This window comes from Megascapheus bottae, chromosome X (genome assembly GCF_031878675.1).
Source record: "Megascapheus bottae isolate mThoBot1 chromosome X, mThoBot2.hap1, whole genome shotgun sequence".
NCBI classification, from domain to species: domain Eukaryota; kingdom Metazoa; phylum Chordata; class Mammalia; order Rodentia; family Geomyidae; genus Megascapheus; species Megascapheus bottae.
In genome coordinates this window covers 26,301,278-26,321,373 of record NC_143547.1, presented here as the reverse complement: position 1 = coordinate 26,321,373, position 20,096 = coordinate 26,301,278, and the positions used below count along the sequence as shown (strand labels likewise).

The 20,096-nt window shown below is 39.2% G+C and overlaps 1 protein-coding gene across 1 annotated transcript in view; it reads left to right on the top strand.

Annotated features, from left to right (window-relative positions):
• Efhc2 (EF-hand domain containing 2) overlaps positions 1 to 20,096 on the top strand; it is a 175,551-nt gene that overhangs the window by 10,848 nt on the left and 144,607 nt on the right. The window contains exon 2 of the mRNA XM_090325832.1: positions 1,814 to 2,002. Coding sequence (XP_090181958.1) covers positions 1,814 to 2,002 — 189 coding nt within the window. The remainder of the gene's footprint in view (positions 1 to 1,813; positions 2,003 to 20,096) is intronic.

The following is a 20,096-nucleotide window of genomic DNA, read 5'->3' as shown; positions in this document are numbered from 1 at the left end:
TTTAAAGTTTTGTTGCCAATACTGGACCTTGAACTCAGGGCCTTCCATGCTCTCACTTGGCTTTTGTTGGTCGTGATTGGCATTCTGCCCTTATGTTATGCCTGCAGTCATGACTTTTGCAGATTAATTGGAGATAAAATTCTAGTGTGTTTGAGCCATGATCCTTAGATCTCAGCTTCCTTAGTAGCTAGAATTATAGGCAAAAGCCATTGGCCCCAGCCTCATCTTTCATTATTATTTTTAATATTATTGAGTTCTGTATTTTACATAGTGATAGTTCTGTGAGTCAATAGGCAAGTACATAGATTAAAACAGGATGAACTTTATGATTTTATATGGAGATCTGTGCATGGACAGAATGTCTAAAAGCCAGAGAAGACTTCAAGGGGTGATGATAGTTAAACAAAATTTATTTCTTACGTTTTTCTAAGGTTGGATTATTTTAAGGAAATTATAAATACTAAGAAACTCAAGAGTTTTGATTTGTAATACCTTACCAAGAGCTATTCAAAAAGCCATATGGTTCACAGTATATTTTTGTTCCTGTGACTCTGCCAAAACCCTTTTTATCAAGATCATAGCCATCTCCATGTTGCCAAATTAGGGGTCAAGTCTCAAGTCTCATCTTTATTTGATTTATCATTAGCATTTGACCCAGTTAATCATGCCTTCTTTCTTTAGATGCTTTTCTTTATAGTTTCCATGACACTAAGTCATCCTGGTTTTCTTTCTCACACCAGCTACTTCTTTTTAGTCTCCTTTGCTAATTCTACATTATCTTCCCAAATGTTAACACTGAGCTATTTTAAGGCTGTGTCTTGGACTTCTTTTCTGCAAGATCATTCCATCCAGTACCATCGCCTTCTATACCAGCCATCAAATGATGTCTCACTTTTTTGTCTGCCCTTGACCTTTTTCCTCGACTTTATACTCACATAGCCACCTGCTTTCCCCCATTTCTACATACCTATCAAAGTGGTATCTGAAACTCAGCCTGTACAAAATAGAATTCTGGATTCCTGTGTCTGGCTGGTTCTCTCCTACTCTTTCACATCACACTGCACAAAACACCATCCTTCTAGTTGCTCAGGCTAAAATAGTCTAAGTCATTAACAACTTGCTTCTTTTTACATCCTTCCTTCCATCCATCTCTACTGTCTCATTAGTTGCCCTGCTTGACTTTTCCCAGCAGCAGTGCATGAGAATTAGTGTTGGCCCACATCCTTGTTACCTTTGGCGGCATCATCTGTGCCTCTTTTCTCTGTCCACGCAATGCACATAAAAAAAGCTGAGAGGCAAGGTTTTCCAGTGAGGACAATGTGGGCTCTGAGGAATTTACTGTTAAGTTTATTTTAATGAGGACAGGATTTTATTTTCTCTTTTGGTGGAAATAATGGTTAAGCTTCTGTGTGTGGAGAATCATGACATTTTTGCTCTAAAGCAGAGGAATTTGTTTTTCTTCTTCTTTTTTTTCTGTTTACATTCTTGGCAAATAAGCAAGCAAATAAGACCAATTAGCAAGCTAATGTTCTAAATGTTCACTTGCAGAAATTGTTATTTTGACATGTTTTAAATAGAATGGAACATTAGGTTTATTCTTACCACTTTTCAAAGATTTTGCCTTAGTTAAAATGAAGTGAATTTAAAATGTGACATAGCTTACTGGATAAAGATTAATCATAATTCTTTGTCATTCCATATATGTTTAGGAATGGAAAAATATGGATATGGGACACAGTACTTACTTTCAAAAAGGATAAGAAAAATCAGAGAACGCAACTGATGATTTTTCTGTCATCTCTTATATTCACAGATTGGCAAAGAGAAGTTTCATAGATCCCAACACTGGGGATTTTGCAATAATGTTAGGATGCTGGTGAATGAAGACAAACCTGGAATAGGCGGAGAACCGATGTTTGGTCAAAAGGTGAAGCCTAAGTACAGTGTCTATCCTAAAGGAGATGGATGTGATAAGCCATCGTGGGTAGCTTTTGATAAACAGGTAAGTGACAGGACATTGGGAGAGATGATTTTCCAGTTTTGCATGTAGATTTGAAGGGATAAGCATCTTCAACATAAATCTTAAGACTAGGTCTGGTTTCTTTTTGGCTTATATGTTTAATGTTGCCTTTATTGGGGCCGGGAATTTGGCCTAGTGCTTAAAGTGCTTGCCTAGCATGCACGAAGACCCAGGTTCAATTCCTTGGTACCACATATATAGAAAAAGCCTGAAGTGGTGCTGAGGCTCAAGTGGTAGAGCTCTAGCCTTGAGAAAGTCCAAGGACAGTGTTCAGACCCTGAGCTCAAGCCCAGGATTGGCAAAAAAAATGTTGCCTTTATTTTTTTTAACACTCCTTTTCATTGTCTTTAAATAGAAAAAATTATATACAATTGACTGTCAGTATCTGTAGGTTCCACATTTTTGGATTCAACCATCTTACAGTTGAAAACATGGGAAAAATTGTGTCCCTACTGAACACAGACTCTATTTTCTTGTCATTCTTCCCTAAAAGAATACAGCTCAACTATTTACATAGCGTTTACTTTGTATTAGCAGTTATAAGTTAACTAGAGAAAATGTAGAGTATAAAAGGATATGTATAGGTTCTATTTGCATAGGTTTTGTTCTCTACAGAGGTCCTGGAACCATTTCCCCACAGATACTAAGGATGAGTATATATTTATGATATACAACATGTTGTTTTGAAATATGTATGCATTGTGGAATAGCAAAATCCGACTAATTAGCATATGTATTACCTCACAAACTTATTTTGTATGTATGTGTATAATGAGAACACTCAAAATCTACTCTCAGCTTTTTCAAGTATACAGTACTTGCTGTACAATAGACCTCTTAAGCTTATTTCTCCTAACTTAATTTTGTATTCTTTAACCAAAACCATTCCTTAGCTAGCCTTAGGTTAAAAGACCCTAAAGTCAATAACAAAAATACCCTAAACAACAACAAACAAAATTCCCCTTGTTCTGCTGACTCTGATAAGGTACAATAATTTCAAAGTGCTGTTTATATTTTGTAATTCTTTTATTTTAAATAGGAACTTGAATCTAGCTCTAGTGCTCTAGCATATGAGTTATGACTGTCTCCAATTATGGATTTTTGCCAATTAATTGGACACAAGAGTCTTGATGTGTTTGATCTGAGTGGCTTCCAACCATGATCCTTAGATCTCAGTCTCTTGACTAGCTAGGATAAGAAGCACTTGCCATTTGTACCTAGCACCTAGGTAATTCTTTTTTTTTTGTAGTTCTTTTTTTTCAATTGAATTTTATTACTGGGGTAACATATAGAGGGGTTACAGTTACATTCATCAGGTAGTGGGTACATTACTTCTTTTTTAAAAATATTTTTATTGTGATTAATAGAAGGGTTACATTATATTCACCAGATAGAAGGTGCTTAACTTCATAAGCATTGATACCCTTTCTCATGACATGGTCCCCATTTCCCTCCCACCCTTCCCCTGCTTATCTTGATTTCCCCCCTTCCCTATCCAATTTCAAATTAAGCATATCAGATAACAAGGTAAAATACTGTAACAATATGAGATAACCAAGGGACAGAAAAAGAGATGAGAGATAACATAGTATATTAAGGACAACAATCACTCATTATATGGCTTTTGTTTCCTTATCCTGGAGGTGCTTACATTTAGTGTCATACTATTTGGCCTTATGTCTCTAAATTTTATTCTATTGTAAATCTCTGCTAGGAGACCCTAAGGTTTCTACTGATTAGGACAAATGAGGGAGACTATTGGGCCTATGTTCCTTTGAGTCTGGCTTACTTCACTTAATATGATATTTTTCTTAAGTCTTTCCATTTCCTTACAAATGGGGCAATGTCATTCTTTCTGATAGCAGCATAGAATTCCATTGTGTATAAATACCACATCTTGTTGATCCACTCATCAACTGAGAGACATCTGGGTTAGTTCCATATCTTTGCTGTGCTAAATAGTGCTGCAATGAACATCATTGTGCTAGTGGATTTAATATGCCCTTGTTTCTGGACGGTTGGATAAATGCCAAGTAGTGGAATTGCTGGGTCATAGGGGAGCTCTATGTTCAGTCTTTGAGGAACTGCCATACTGCTTTCCATAGTGGTTGAATGAGTTTGCACTCCCACCAACAGTGTAGTAGTGATCCCTCCTGGCCACATCCCCTCCAACATCTGTTGTTATTAGATTTCTTGATCCTGGCCATTCTAACTGGAGTGAGGTGGAATCTTAGAGTTGCTTTGATTTGCATTTCTTTTATGACCAGAGATGTTGAGCATTTCTTCATGTGTCTATAGGACATTTTTGTTTCTTCTTCAGAGAAGACTCTCTTTAAGTCTTTGGCCCATTTTTTAATGGGATGGTTGTTACTTTGGAGATTAGTTTTGGAGTGATTCAATTTTTTGAGTTGTTGATATATTTTAGATATGAGGCCTTTGTCTGTTGTATGGTTGGTGAAGATCTTCTCCCACTCTGTAGGCTTCCTAATTAATTTGCTAGCTATGTCCTTTGCCATACAAAAGCTCTGCAGTTTAATGCAGTCCCACTTATCCAGCCTTTCTCTGATTTGTTGTGATTCTTGGTCCTTATTAAGAAAGTTTCGACTTGTGTCAAGGAGGCCTAGTGTATCTCCTATTTCTTCTTGTAAAATTTTCAGTGTGTCAGCTTTTACCTCGAGGTCTTTGATCCATTTGGAGTTAATTCTAGTGCAGGGTGACAAAGAAAGATCCAACTTTAGTTTTCTGCAGCACCTAGGTAATTCTTATCAACCTTTAATCCGGCCCTACTCTGGGCAAGAAAATCTGCACCTCAGTAGAAACTCATTAATTTCATATGAGCTCACATAACTTTTGCTGAGGAGCTCCCAGTCATTTTAATTCTAATTGTAGTATTAATTGGGAACAGAGAAAATGCCTTCTCCTCTTTTCTCCACAATAACTCTGGTTCCTCACCCCTATGGTGAGAATAGTGAAAGTGAAGGAAAGAAGTGCCATACATATATACCCACAAACACATGCATAATAATTAGTATACTCACACAAAGATTGATTGATAAACACACATTGACATATCAACATTTGAAAACACGAGCACAGTTCAGTATCCTCTCTCTTTTTTTAATGGCGTTGGGGATCAAACTCAGGGAATGAAGCATGCTAGACAAGCGCTGTACCATGTTATATTCCCAGCTTTTGAGTATCTTCAGGAAGAACCAAGATTAAGAGAAAGGAAATCCAAAACTTATTTCCTATAAGACAGAGCTACAAGTTTAAGCTGTTTATCAGACAGCCGTTCTATAGCCCCACATTCATAGACCTATGTTCCATTCTCCCAAAAACCTGTTATCAGATTATTTTTGACGCTGTGATCAAAAAAGATATGCAGGTCTAGACAGAGTTTAAATCATAGTATGCCAGGTTTACCAGGTGATTCGTCGGTAGCCTGTAACCTAGGTGGCTTAAAAATGCTTTGATTCTAATTTAAATGTGTTCAACTCTATCCATATCATCTGTGATATGATATATCAATCAAGGCACACAGTCCTGGGGTTTAAACTCAGGGCTTGAGCCCTGTCCCTGAGCTTTTTCAGTGCTACAGCTCTACCACTTGAGCCACAGCACCATTTCCAGCTTTTTCTGTGTGATACTTAGGAATAGAACCCAGGACTTTGTGCATGCTAGGCAAGCATTCTACCACTAGGCCACACTCCCAGCCCAGAGCACACATTTTTTAAGCCCAGCTCTACTACTTACAAAGCTCTAACAGATCATAGGAAGTCTTCTGGGAAATATCATCTCTACTTTCAATGTGAGCTAATATTTCTTGTCTTTTTTTCTGTTGTTGTGGGGCTTGAACTGGGTGCTATTTCGGAATTCTTTCACTCAAGGCTAGTGCTCTACCACTTTGAGCCACAGCTCCGTTCCAGTTTTCTGGTGGTTCATTGGAGATAAGAGTCTCATGGACTTTACTGTTTCCTCTGGCTTTGAGCCACAATCTTTAGATTTCAGGCTTCTGAGCTGCTAGAATTACAGACCTGAACCACCAGCACTTAGCCTTATTTCTTGTCTTTTATTTTCGTTACCTGGCTCTGTATTACACCCAGAGCTCAAAAAAAAATTCTGAGCTGACTGACGTGGGGCAATTATGCATGCTTTTCTGTTATTCTCAGTTTTATAGGATATTTAATTTACAAGTGACAAAGAAATGATTCTAATTTTTCTTCATGTCAAAAAGAGAATGTATTGACAATATTTTAACTAATCTACTACTGAATAAGTAATGTAGTCTGCAATGCATTAAACAATTCTCTTGCATTTAAAGATGAAAACTCATTTTATTTCACGTTTTCCTCAATATTTAATAATGTGCCTTTCAAGCCTATTTTGCAGTCCTTTAATTACTTATAAAATTATGTAGAATATTTCATGAAGCTGGAATGATTTTAGCTTTGGACTACTTGAGAATACGAAAAACGTGCTCATTTCAGATCAAACTAAATGCAACATCATTCTTTGGGTTCTTTTGTTGGTCAACTTCTATTAAATATTCATTGAGCTTTAAATGAGACCCTAAGATTATGAAATATTTATGTGCTCTATGAGATTGGGAACCACAGACTAGATCTTAGTTAATACCCAGAACAAATTTTAAAGTGCTTCCTCCATTAGTCACACAACAAAACAAGTTAACACTTGTTAATCAGTTTTCTTAAAATGAAGCACTTTCAACTCATTGCCAATTTTCTTCAATAGATCTTAGTTCTATGTAGCATTATAACTGGGGTCATATATGCTGTCAAATAACACAAAGTGAAAATAAAGGCATTTCTTTGGAGAGTGTCTTCAAATTGTCATGCTCTTGAGACCCACCCACTTCCGCATTCAGGGGTGATACTCCCATCTTCCAGCTGTAGGATATGATTTGTCAAGCTGCTCAGTGGTTTGTAAACCTTCAGGAGACTTGCTTTCCCTTGATGGAAGTTACAACTCTCAGGGGCACTGAGGTTGTTCTTCTCTAAAGCCTATACAGCCAATGACTGACTGACTCATCAAGGCTAAGGGGCTCAGCTTCCTTAGGGAAGGGTCAGTGCAACTTTCTATTGTAACTCAGGTTCCATATCCTCTTATATATCAGGCCAAGGCTTAACTTGATCAGAAATGCATTGTTGCTTGACTTTGCTACTTCTGTTACATCCTTACTGGCGTCTTCCTAGAGTGTGCTCTGTGTGTGTGTGTGTGTGGGCACGTGTGTGTGTGTGTGCTGTGTGTGCATGTGTGTGTGTTGGTCCTGGGGCTTGAACTCAAGGCCTCGGCACTGTCCCCCAGTTTTTTTTTCATTTAGGACTAGTATTCTACCACTTGACCTAAAGCTCCACTTCTAGCTTTTTGCTGGTTAATTGCAGAAAAGAGTCTCACAGGCTTTCCTGCCTGGGCTGGCTTCAAATTTCAATCCTCAGTCTCAACCTCCTGAGTTGCTAGGATTACAGGCATGAGCCATGCACCTGGCTAGAGTATGCTCTTCATAAAGCCATAGACCTAAATCCATGTCAGGTTCAGCTTCTGTGGTGCTCAGCTTAGGATAAAAGTCCAGGTTTTAATCCATAATTCTACAAGTGACCATCAAAATACCCTGCTTGGATAGACTATCACATGACCATTAGAGAAAATGCTATTTGCAATCACAGAAAAGAGTATTTCTTATCCTGCATGCTTCTATGGTGATTACTTCTTGCCATTTATTCTTCATTTACTCCTCTTTTTTCATATATTTTTATTGTACTTAATAGAAGGGTTACATTATATTCAGCAGATAGAAGGTGCATTACTTCACAAACATTGATACCCTTTCTCATGTTTTGGTCCCCATTTCTCTCCCCTCACCCCTGCCCCTCATCTTGTTTTCCCCCCTTCCCTATCCTATTTCAAATAATAAACATATATACAGTATATCAGATAACAAGGTAAAATACTGTAAAAATATGAGATAACCAAGGGACAATAAAAAGATGATAAATAACATAGTGCATTAAGAACAACAATGACACATTATATGGCTCTTGTTTCTACATCCTGGAGGTCTTTTTATTTAGCCTCATCCTATGTGGCCTTACATATCTAGGTTTTGCCCTATTGTAAACCTGGCTGGCTGTTCAGTAACCTTCTGACCAATGATTTGTGCATTAATGCTTATTTTGTGGGGCTCTTAGAAAAGTTACCGGTTTTTCCTTTTCTTTCTTTCCTTTCTCCCTTTTTCTTTCCCTCTCTCTCCCTCTTTCCCTCCCTCTTTTCCTCCCTCCCTTCTTTCTTTTTTCTTCCTGACAAGTTCTCACTAAGTAGCCTAGTCTTGCCTGGACTTTCAAGTTAATTGATATCTCAGACTAACATTGAACTCATAATCTTTCTGCCTTAGCCTTGATACGCTGGGATTATAGGCCTATATCACCAGGCCCAGCAGTGAATGTGAAGAGTCAAGCTCAGCTGGTACAAATTTTCCTACCTTCTGTTCTCCCTTTAATTTCTCCTCTGCAATCAGGCCATAATTCTTTGGGCTTATGCACAATCCTTTGAGTACAGCACAGATACAAGGAACCCAGAGAGTATTTTCATTATGGAGTTTCATCTGGGCTTGTTATATGAGAAAAATCATCCCACCCCCATTTCAGAGGTTCTCAGGCCAAGGAGGTAATGGGAAATAACATACTAGTATTTGCCTTGGGTGTGTCACTTGAATGATGAGTCAAAGCTTAGCAATAAAGCTAGATAATATTTTGGTGTTATGTCTTCCATTTGGTGTAATAAGCCTGATATCAACATTTAAAAGATAGGGTCAGTAAGTATGCCATGTGAGTCATATTGAATCCTGAGATAAAAAGAGAAAAAGTAATACTGACTGGTATCCTTATGTAATATTTTGGTATTTGGATGCTTCATTCATCAGGATGATATTTTTTTTTATTAATTCTGATATTTTAAACTACCTTACCCTGGTAACTAACCCTTACCTGAAAGTGCTGCTGCCATCGAGTGCCTGGAGGCCCAATGACCAGGTACTGGGATGGGTTGCTGTACAAAAATTGTCAATAATGCTTCTATTGAGAACCATAATGTGACATGCTTAAGATTTAAGGAACTGGGAGATTTATTCACAGCCCAAGAGCTAAACAAGGCTACTCTGTAAACAGGTTTGAACAGTCAGGACACAAACATCATCTAAGTCATAAACTGTATCACTCACAACAGTTATTTCCAATCATCATCCTATTATCTCCATGAGAAAGAAGCAGACAGAGATTATGGTCCTTATTGTGTAAAGGAGAATTCATTCATTCATTCACGTGACATTGTGCAGAGCCAGTGCCTGAGAGTGTGTGTTGGAAGCACTGGTTCTGGTTATCATTACCTCTCAGACCCTTAGTGACCTTGACTTTATGTAAAGCAGGGCTTGGCTAGCTGTCTTTGGCCCCTAGCGGTCTGTGCCTATATTGTGACTCAGGTCAAATTGAGCTTGTTCATCTTAGAACTGGGCCCAGATCCTGGGTCTCCTGGCCTGAGACTTAATGATAACAAACACCACTGCTTCATGACTAATTGAAATTTTGTGTTTAGCAATTTATGAAAAGCTACAGATGTTATTGTATATAATCCTACCATTGGCTGCTTTTATAAAAAGCCATAATATTTAGAAATCCATAAATGGCTGAATGTTTTTATATGACTTTTATCTGGATGTTACACACCATTTACATGCATTCTGCAATTAGACTCTCATTTTGTTTCATTTGTCAATTGCAGCTAGTTAGCCTAATTTGTTTGCTATTTCACAAATGATTCTATTACAGCAACTGCCAGGATAAAGGTTGATCTTATAGAGGGTATGCATGCATTTAAAAACATTATTACATTTTTCAGTTTTTGTAAACATTAGAATTATCATCTGGACTACTGACCACAGAATTAGAATTTTAATAACTTTGCATTCACTGACACTGAGTTTGTAGCAAGCTGATTACATAGGACTGAGTGAATCTGTATGGCTCTAGTCTCCAGTCTCCTTGATTTTTTGAAGAATTTTTTATTAGCAGACATTAGTTGTACAAGAGCATTTCAGTGTGACACTCCCATACATGCATGCAATGTGCCTCACCAACATGCTCCCTCTATAACTAACTGTTGTATCTGCCTGTAGTTCTTTTTTATGTGGGAGTTGGGGGACAGTACTGGTCTGAACTCAGAACCGAGTGTTTGCTTGGCCAGAACTCTACCACTTGAACTATGCCTCCACTCTAGCTTTTTGCTGGTCATTTTGAAGATGGCATCATAGAATTTTCTGCCTAGGTAGCTTGGAACCATGATTCTGTGACACTCGGTCTCCTGAGTAGCTAGGGTTACAAGCATGAGAATCTGATGCTTGGCTTGGGGTGTGTGTGTGTGTGTGTGTGTGTGTGTGTGTGTGTGTGTGTAAACACTAATTGCACATAGGGGTTTCCAACATAGTGTTTCACAGGTGCATATATTGTATTTAATTAGAACAACCTCATATTTGCTCATTCTCCATCTCTCTACCTTCTTTCAATGAGATTTTTTAATGCCATCAACATGCATAGACACAATGTATTCAGATATTATTCACCCACCACCATTTTCTTTTCTCTCTCACTCATTCCCCCAAATAGTCTCATAGGTAAAATAAAATTCCATGTATATAAACATGTATTATATAACCTATACATATCTTTAAAGTAGATTCCTCAAATGAATGGAGGCATTTGACTTCTTGACCTTGGCCTGCTTCATTCAATGTGGTGCTCTTTACCTCCTGCAAGATGACATGATTCCATTTTTTTCACGATTGAGTACTATTCTATGTTTATACAAGCATGCATATGTATATCTATATGCATATGTAAGTTGATTTATTACTCATTTCAGTGAGTGAAAACATTATCCTCTAAGGAACCATGGAATGGGTAAAAGAAAAACAAGTGTTACAAAAGACAATAAGATTTGTGCTTTTTTGGACTGGGAGTTTGGCCTAGTGGTAGAGTGCTTGCCTAGCATGAATGAAGACCTGGGTTTGATTCCTCGGTACCACATGCATAGAAAAAGCCAGAAGTGGTGCTGTAGCTCAAGTGGTAGAGTTCTAAGTCTTGAGAAAGCCCAAGGACACTGCTCAGACCCTGAGCTCAAGCCCAGGACTGGCAAAAACAAAAACAAAACAAAACAAAAAAAGATTTGCGCTTTCGTTGTGTAGTTTGTGGGGAAGATCTTAAGGAAGTGGGACTTTATTCTGGTTCTGTGAGGAGGCAGAGGTACTTCTGTGATTGAGTATCTTAACAGATCTCATTTATAAAGATAGTAGACTAGAATGACGCTATAGCTCTAATTGAGGGGGAAAGCACCTGTCACTGTTCTGAAGCAGGAAAGGGAGATTATTTGACATTTTTCCGTCTGTGTTCAGATGTGATTGTGGAGTATTCTTGCTTATGTCTTCATCGCAGTCACAGAGTGGCCTTATCTGATGTTTCTTATCTCTTGATGGTCCTTGTTCAGCAGGACAACACCAAGGCAATCTGATGATTGCCAGGCTGGCTCCTGGGGATCAGCTATTTTTTTCTTTCTTAGTACTTTTCAAAAGTGTTGATTTTCCTGCAGGAGGATTTCAGATTATTAACAGAGTACAATACATAAATATGGGTCATAAATCCAGTTAGGAAGGTTATAAAATAGAATAGTATATAACAATAAAATATAATTACACTTAAAATAGTGTCCCATATTATACCTTTAAAGACACGCCTCAAATTTCAAATGGAGACTTATCCATAGGTGTATTGGGTATATAATTTTCATATTATCTAACTCTTGCTAGAACTATTTTATAAAAGGTATCAATATGTATAATTACAACACAGTGTAGTTGTGCATTGCTATTTAAATCTCATATTTTACTTTACAATTACATAAATTTTCAGCTATTTCATTTTAAAGGAGAAATTTAAAAGGCTACAAGGGTATCAATGTATGTGAATTAATGCACCTTCTATCTGGCAAATATCATGTAACCCTTTTACTAATTACAATAAAAAATGCAAAAAAAATAAAAGGCTTTCCTGAATTCAGCCATGTCATGCCCCAAATTTTCAACAATATACTCTGCATTTATCACTAAGACCAAAATACAAAATTATAGTATCTAAATTTCTGTTAAAATGATGAAGTTTTTCATTTCATTCCACACTGTGAGTTTTTTGAATCTTTTTAAATTTCAAAAGCATTTCATTGAAAAAGAAAATAGAAAAGCCTAGAATGTTTATGGACTAAAAAAAGAATAAGACTTAAAAATAGTCTTTCACTAAAGAAGAAAATTAGTCTCTTTTCTAAAATCTAGAATTTATCCATTAGATAAAATTTTAAAGCCCTCGCTGTAGACCTATACTTTAAAAAATCAATACTTATTTTTTGCCAGTCCTGGGGCTTGAATTCAGGGCTTGGGCACTCTCCTTGGGTTATCTCAATGCTAGAGCCCTACCACTTGAGCAACAGCACCACTTCTGGCTTTTTTGTGTTAATGTGGTACCAAGGAATTGAACTCAGAGCTTCGTGCATGCTGGGCAAGGACTCTACCACTAGGCCACACTCCTGGCCCTGGTGGCTTATACTTATTAGTACAATATTAAAATACTCAATTGAGGTGAAACTTCAGTTTATATAATTATACTCTAATTAGAATGGCTACAGTTTAGGAAGACTGACAATACCAAGTGTTTGCAAGGATGTGAAACAATTACAACCTTCAAACAGTCATGGTAGGAATGTAAAATGAGAGCACCATTTTGCAATAGAGTTTAGCATTATTTCAGTAAATGTGTATTTACCCATATGACCTAGTACTTTTACTCATATATATCTAAGAGAAATAGAAATATTTTCACACAAAACGTGCATATGATTTTTTTCCCAGTCCTGGGGCTTGAACTCAGGGCCTGGGCACTGTCCTTGAACATTTCTACACAAGGTTATCACTCTGCCACTTGAGCCACAACACCACTTCTGGCTTTTTCTGTATATGTGGTAGTAAAGAATTGAACCCAGGGCTTCATTCATGCTAGGCAAGCACTAGGCCAAACTCCTGGCCCAAAGTGTTACAGGTCTTTTTTTTTTGCCAGTCCTGGGGGCTTGAACTCAGGGCCTGGGCACTGTCTTTGTGCTTTGTCATGGCTAGTGCTCTACCACTTGAGTAATAGCACCACTTCTGGCTTTTTCTGTGTATGTGGTACCAATGAATCGAACCCAGGGCTTTATTCATGCTAGGCAAGCACTCTACTGCTTTGCCAGCCACACTCCCTGGCCCTTGCATATGAATTTTATAGCAGCATTATTCATGATAGCTCCAACCTAAATGTCCACTCATCAATAATGGATAGAAAAATATGGTATATTTGCTTAATGGAAACTATTCATCAACCTAAAAGGACTACTGCTAAATGTTAAAATATGGGTGAGAAACATACTGTATGAAAGAAACGAGGCTAGAACACTTCACACTATATGATTTTATCTATATGAAATCCTGGAGAAGGCAAATATACAAGTCAGAAAAGATCAGTATTTCCTGGAGGCTAGCAGTAAGCGGAACAGCTTTTGAAGAACTTTTGATTTAAACTATCTTCTAGTTATTATACAGTTCTATGCAATTACAAAAAGGGGCCCTAAACCATAAATTACAAGAGATAAATTTTATGGTATGTAAATTAGAGCTTAGTGTGTTCATTTTAAGTAATTGTCGTAATTCCCATAAGTAGTACAAACTGGGTGGCTTAATTAGCAGAAATGATTTGTTTTCTTACATTTCTGGAGGTGGAAGTCAAGTCTAAGTTCAAGATGCTGGAAGGGCTCATTTCTCCTGCTGCCTCTCTCCTTGGCTTGCAGACAACTGCCATCTTGATGCTTCTTTACATGGTCATTTTCTGGACACACTGATTATTTTCTTTCTTTTTCCTTTCTTTTGTGGTACTGAATGTTTAATTCAGGGCCTCATGCTTGCTAGTTTAGTGCTCTATTGCTATGCTATGCCTCTCTTTCCTGGGATTTTTAGAATAGGGTCTATCTTCCCACCTAGATGCTCTGACCTTACTGTTAGCACAGATATGTACCACCATATATAGATTCCCTTCCCTAGACATGGACTTCTCTGTCTGGCACGACTTCCCTCCCAACCTTAGCCTCCAATGTAGTTTGGGACAGCTGTGTGCCAGCTATAGCAACACCTAGCTATGGATTGAGAAGGGGTCTCACTAACTTTCCTACCTTTGCTAGCTTTGAACTGTAGAGCTCCCAGTCTGAGCTTTTCAAGTAGCTAGGATTACAAGTATGAGCCACCAGCACATGGCTGATTATTTTTGAATATAAAATTCTTGCTATGTGTAACATTTTTGTTCACAAATTAAGAACCATCCCCATTCCCCTTGTTGACTTAAAATTTTAGGCTCACTCATTATTTTGTTCTAAACTTTGGAAATCACAATTATTTAGAAACCTTCTCCATTTGAATACAAACCAGGAGCAGGTTTGAGACACTGAAAAATTATTTGCACTCTTTGATTTTTTTTGTATTTATCAGATTCTTTACCTTGACTCATTTTACCCTTTAGTAATACTGGTAGTGGGTAAAAGTACAAATACTAGCTATAAAATCTAATATCTCTCCTCTCTCCCCTCTCCTCTCCTCCCCTCTCCCCTTCCCCCCTCTCTCTGTCTCCTCTGTCTCTCTCCTTTCCTCTCTCTCTCCCTCCCTCCCTCCCTCCCTCCCCCCTCTCTCTCTATTGTGGGGCTTGAACTCAGGGCCTGGGTACTTTCCCTGAGCTTTTTGGCTGAAGGTTAGTACTCTACCACTTTGAGCCATCATGTCATATCTGGTTTTTGAGTGGTTTATTGGAAGTAAGAATCTCATGGAGTTCCTGCCCCAGCTAGCTTTGAGCTACTATCCTCAGATCTCAGCCTCCTGAGCAGTTAGGATTATGGATGTGAGTGAGTCACAGGCACTTGGCTTGTTTACTTTTAAACAGTGTGTTAGAAAGTGGGCATGCTGGCTCATGCTTGTATTCCCAGCACGTGGGAAGCTGAGGCAGCATAAGTTGCAGGCCAGCTTGGCCTAGAGAGATAGAAGCTATCTCAAAAACATACAACATAAAAGAAAGAAGATATAAAATACACATATGAAGCAATTTTGGATTCCCCAAAAGTCACAAAATAGTACATTAAGTTCTGTATACTTTTTCCTCAGCTTTTTCCAACAATAATATCACACAGTATATGACCAAAACCAGGAAATCAATAGTAATATACTATATTTTGCAAATTTAACAAGAATTTCACCAGTCCAAAACTATATGCATTCATCCATCCATATAGTTCTATGGGATTTTAACCACATGTAAAAAAATCATATAACAGCTACCACAATGTGGATATAGAATAATTATATTCTTTTAGGATTTTACTCAGTTGTTAACGTTTTTTGTTATTACAATGATGACCGAGTAATTTTTTTAATCAACTTTAGTCATATAAGGTATTTTTTTGTCATGGAGCTTGACCTCTGGGCCTGGGTGTTGTCCCTGAGTTCTTCAGCTCAAGGCTAGTGCTTTACCATTTGAACCACAGTGCTACCTCCGGTTTTCTTGTGGTTATTTAGAGATAAGAGTCTCATGGACTTTTGTGCTTGGGCTGACTTTGAACCATGATCCTTAGATCTCAGCCTTCTGAATAGCTGGGATTACAGGCATGAGCCACCGGGCCTGGCACTTTTTTTTAACACCCTTATTGAAGTAAAAATGACATACAATAAAATGCACCCATTTTAAGAGTGTGGTTGTTATTCCTTATACACCCCAGAAATCACACAGAACACCTGTATTACCTCAGGAAGTTTCTCATGTTATTGTCATTTTGCCACCTTCTGTCCTCTGATTTGACTTCTCTAACCATGGGTTAATTTTGCACATTCTAGTGTTTCATATAAATGGAATATCACAGTATATCTTCTCTGGAGTCTTGTTTACTATTTGAGATTTAAGATTTATGACACAGCATTAATTACATATAACATATAACTTATATTGATTGTTATATATTTGTATTATATATAAATATATTATAAGCTGATTATATGATGACATATACTATATGTATTTGAATAATATACACATATAATTCATCCTCTCCAACACACATACCTCAGGTTTTGCTACTGTGGAGCAACACAGGTATGGGGAGGGACACCCAGGGCCAGCCTGAAGTCCCCCGGAGCTGAGCGAGATGGTAAGTATTGATGACCCAGCCCTCCCCCAATTACCGGGGAAGAAAAAAACCACACTGAGCCAGGAGCTGTGTCAGTCATGAAAGCCCAGCAGATCTCTCTCTTTTATTGCGTCAGGCAATTAGTTATATACTGTTGGGTAAAGAGAAGGTGGGAAGTGGGAAGCTAGCCAATAGGAAGAGGCCACCGTGCTATCACTAAGAGTCCAGGGCAAACTTTTAGGTACTGGGCGGGACAAGTGCAGGAGAGCACTTGAGACCTGCGATGCTGCGGGGGGGGGGGGCGCTCAGTTGAGTCACATACACAGAGGTGCCTTAAGAGAGGAATGCGAGGAGCACGAGGAATGCCTGGCCAAAGCCCTTTAATGGCCGCTAAGCCGGAATGATGAACAGGCCTCAGAGATGAAGGTCAGGCCCCAACAACTCCCCCTTTTTGTTTTTTAAAACAGGGGGGACAAGTGCACAAAGCCCCTGTCTTAGGTCGTCCCCTTCAGGGGATCTTACCCATCACTGAGTACTCTGCGGCCTCTGACCCACGGTACAGATCACCCCCAGGCCTCTCTTAGGTTGTCCTCGCTGCAGCGATCTTACCCGTCATTGGCACTCAGGGAGACATCTAAGGGGAGTCGTGGGATTCCTCCCCATTGGTCATGGGGGTCATTGGCATCAGTAGCAAGCCTCTGGTAATGCACCTGTCCGTTCATCAACTGAATGGATTCTTTTATCAACTGAATGGATTATATCTTGCTTTGAATGAATTGTATGACCTTATTGATAACACAGGGCCCAAAAGTTAAAAGTAAGAACATGAGGAGCATAGGACCAAGAAATGGAAGGACATAGGGTAGCCATCCGTGCAGTCCGGTCCAGAGGAAGTTGGCTTGTAGCTCTTTCCTGTGTCTTAAGAGGTCGAGTCCTCGACGATTTTGCAGAAATACAGCAGCCAGGGAGTCCAGTTGTTCCTGGAGATGTAAAGGAGTACTAGCAACAGCTTGTAAATCATTAATCATCTGTTGAAGTAAAGCTTTATAATAATGTAAGAAGATTCCCAATCCCGCTGCCCCAGTAGCGGCCCCAGCGGCCACTCCAAGGCCTATCCGGGCGTCGGTGGCAAGAGGGGGCACTGGGTATTATGCTGAGAGGAATTAATAAGAATAGCATTGGCCTGTAAAGGCCCAGGCTTCATACAAAGCCAGCAGTCTCCTGCTAATTTTGGATTTGTAATGTTAAGCAAATTAAAGGCAGCTTGCAGGATCAATTGTGTCTCGGGGTCAAGAAACAGCTTGACTCTTATTTCAGGTATAGCAAGAGGATGATAGACTGGTGGGGTCTAGTTCTCAATAATTTTATCTACTATCTTTTTAATTAAATATCTTTGAGCTTGATCCTGTACCCCGCCCCCATCGGATACACCGACCGGGGCAAGGGGAGGCCAGCACACATGATTGCCCCTGCCTTGTTTAAGGGCAAGGGGGTAGAGGCTGCCCAGATGTCTGACGTTTGATCTTGGGGCCAGACCAACATATATGAGAAAGGACAAGCCCCGGACAGCCGGCTTCTCTTCCCTGTATTAGAGTGGCTGCCTTATTACCATTGGAGCAGGATTTGGTGGTGCGATAGCAAATCTCAGGAGGGGGGTAGGTACCATACACGCAAGCACTGCATGGGTCCCCAATGGTCTTTTGTAATAAAGCTCTGGCCTGGCTGGGGTCACCAAACCCCGCACTGATGATGGGTATCTTGACTCCAAGAAGAAACAGGATCAGCACTATAAGGTCCATTATTTATTCTGAAAAAGAAGAGAGAGAGAGAGATATCCTCAGGAGGCAGAGAGCCTTCTGGGTCCTCATCAATATTATTGGGGTCCCTTCCCATTTGGGGACAATATTTAAGATCCCTTGCAGGGACCCAAATTGGCTTTGTTTCATCAGTGGGGACCATATCCTCTTCCAGCTGTAATGAGGGGATCAGGGCCCCTCCACTCCCCATTAAGGTGTCCTTCCACCAGACATAGACAGTTCAATAGGGAATAGAGGTTGTCCAGTGTTTCTGGAAGGGTGAGAGATGTTCCCCTTTGACAAAATTAAAATATTGAGAGTAAACAAGGCCATCTTTAGCTGATCATGCGGGGGGAGTGTATTCCCCCTTTTTATTTTATTAATTGAGATTTAAGGACATGGTTATATCTTTCTACTATTGCCTGTCCTCTGGGATTATGAGGGATGCCAGTAGTGTGGGTAATTTGCCATTGTTTAAAGAAGTCATCAAGAGACTTGCTTATAAAACACGGACCGTTATCAGTTTTTATTTGGTCTGGCAATCTGAGAGTAGCAAAACATTGAAGAAAATGACTGATAGCATGTTTAGCTCTCTCCCCGGAATGGGCTGTAGCCCAACAGGCATGGAAAAGGTGTCTATTGTTAAAAATGTATTTAAGTTTTCCAAAAAAGGGAAAATATGTAACATCCGTTTGCCACAGATTATTAGGCCTAAGGCCTCGAGGGTTAACACCACCCATTTGGAGTGGGGGAACCTGTAAGAAAGGGTGGCACGACTTGCAGGTCCTAATAATCTTTTTTAGGTCTTTAATAGCAACTTGGGGAAATTGGTGGTGTAGTCCCCTCTAGTTGACATGCGTGAGCTGATGGAAAGAGATAGCCTCCTGTAAAGTGTAACATTCAGGATTAGAGGCTAACTGGTCAGCGAGGACATTGCCTTTGGTCAAAATACTTGGAACGCTTTGATGTCCCCTCAGATGTTGAAGAAACATAGGAGCAATCCTTTGAGCAAATTTCTAGTTTGAATCATTAAAGGAGTGATGGAGTTACTATCAAGTTTAATATGAGCTTCTATGAGGTTAGGTAACAAATTGACCACATACCGGCTATCTGAGAATAGGTTAAGAGGACCAGTAACCTCAGATAGAGCTAAGACCACCGCATAAAGTTCCTTAAATTGCGCTGAACCCTGTATTTCATGAGACAGGGTCACTGCAGGAGAAGAATTGCCTTTACCTGGGGAGAAAATAACAACAGAAGCCCCCTTCTTGCCTCCATCCGTGAATACAGTGGGGAAGGAGGGATTGGCTTCACTTAGAAAAAGTTTTGGAGGTCGCCACTCCAGCTGGCTAAAGGAGCTCATCCATTTATGGGGACCATAATGACAATCCACTTTACCTGGAAAGCCTTCCATGGCTATTGCTAGTCTAGCATTATTTCTTTGTAGCCAAGATAATCATTAATCCTAAAAGGGACAATAAGAGAGTGGGGTTCACTCCCAAAAAGACGAGTGGATAAATCTCGTCCTTTGACAATACAATCTGCCATTTGGTCAATCATGGAGTAAACTCTAGGTGTTCCTCCGACTGACAGGTGAATCCAGTGAAGAGGTTCCCTTTCCTGGCCTAAAAGGGCAGTAAGGAGGGTCTGTCCTGATAGGATATAGAGCATTAAGAGCATAGCAGGATCATACCTCTTTAAGGCTGCTTTATTGATAGCTAATTGAATTTTATTTAGAACCTCTTTATGATCAGCTGACAATGTTACTATGGAGGTCAGATCAAGAGCCTTTAAGAGATCAAAAAGAGGTGTGAGGGTTGCAGTGGTTATGGGGATCCATGGCTTCATCCAATTGATTTCACCAAGAAGTTTTTGAAGTTGGGGCAGGGTATAAGTATCTTGGATAGATAATTGGGGTTTTAAAGGAGACACAACATCCAGTGTTAGGACAGCTCCCAGGATTTTAAAGGGGGGTATCTTTT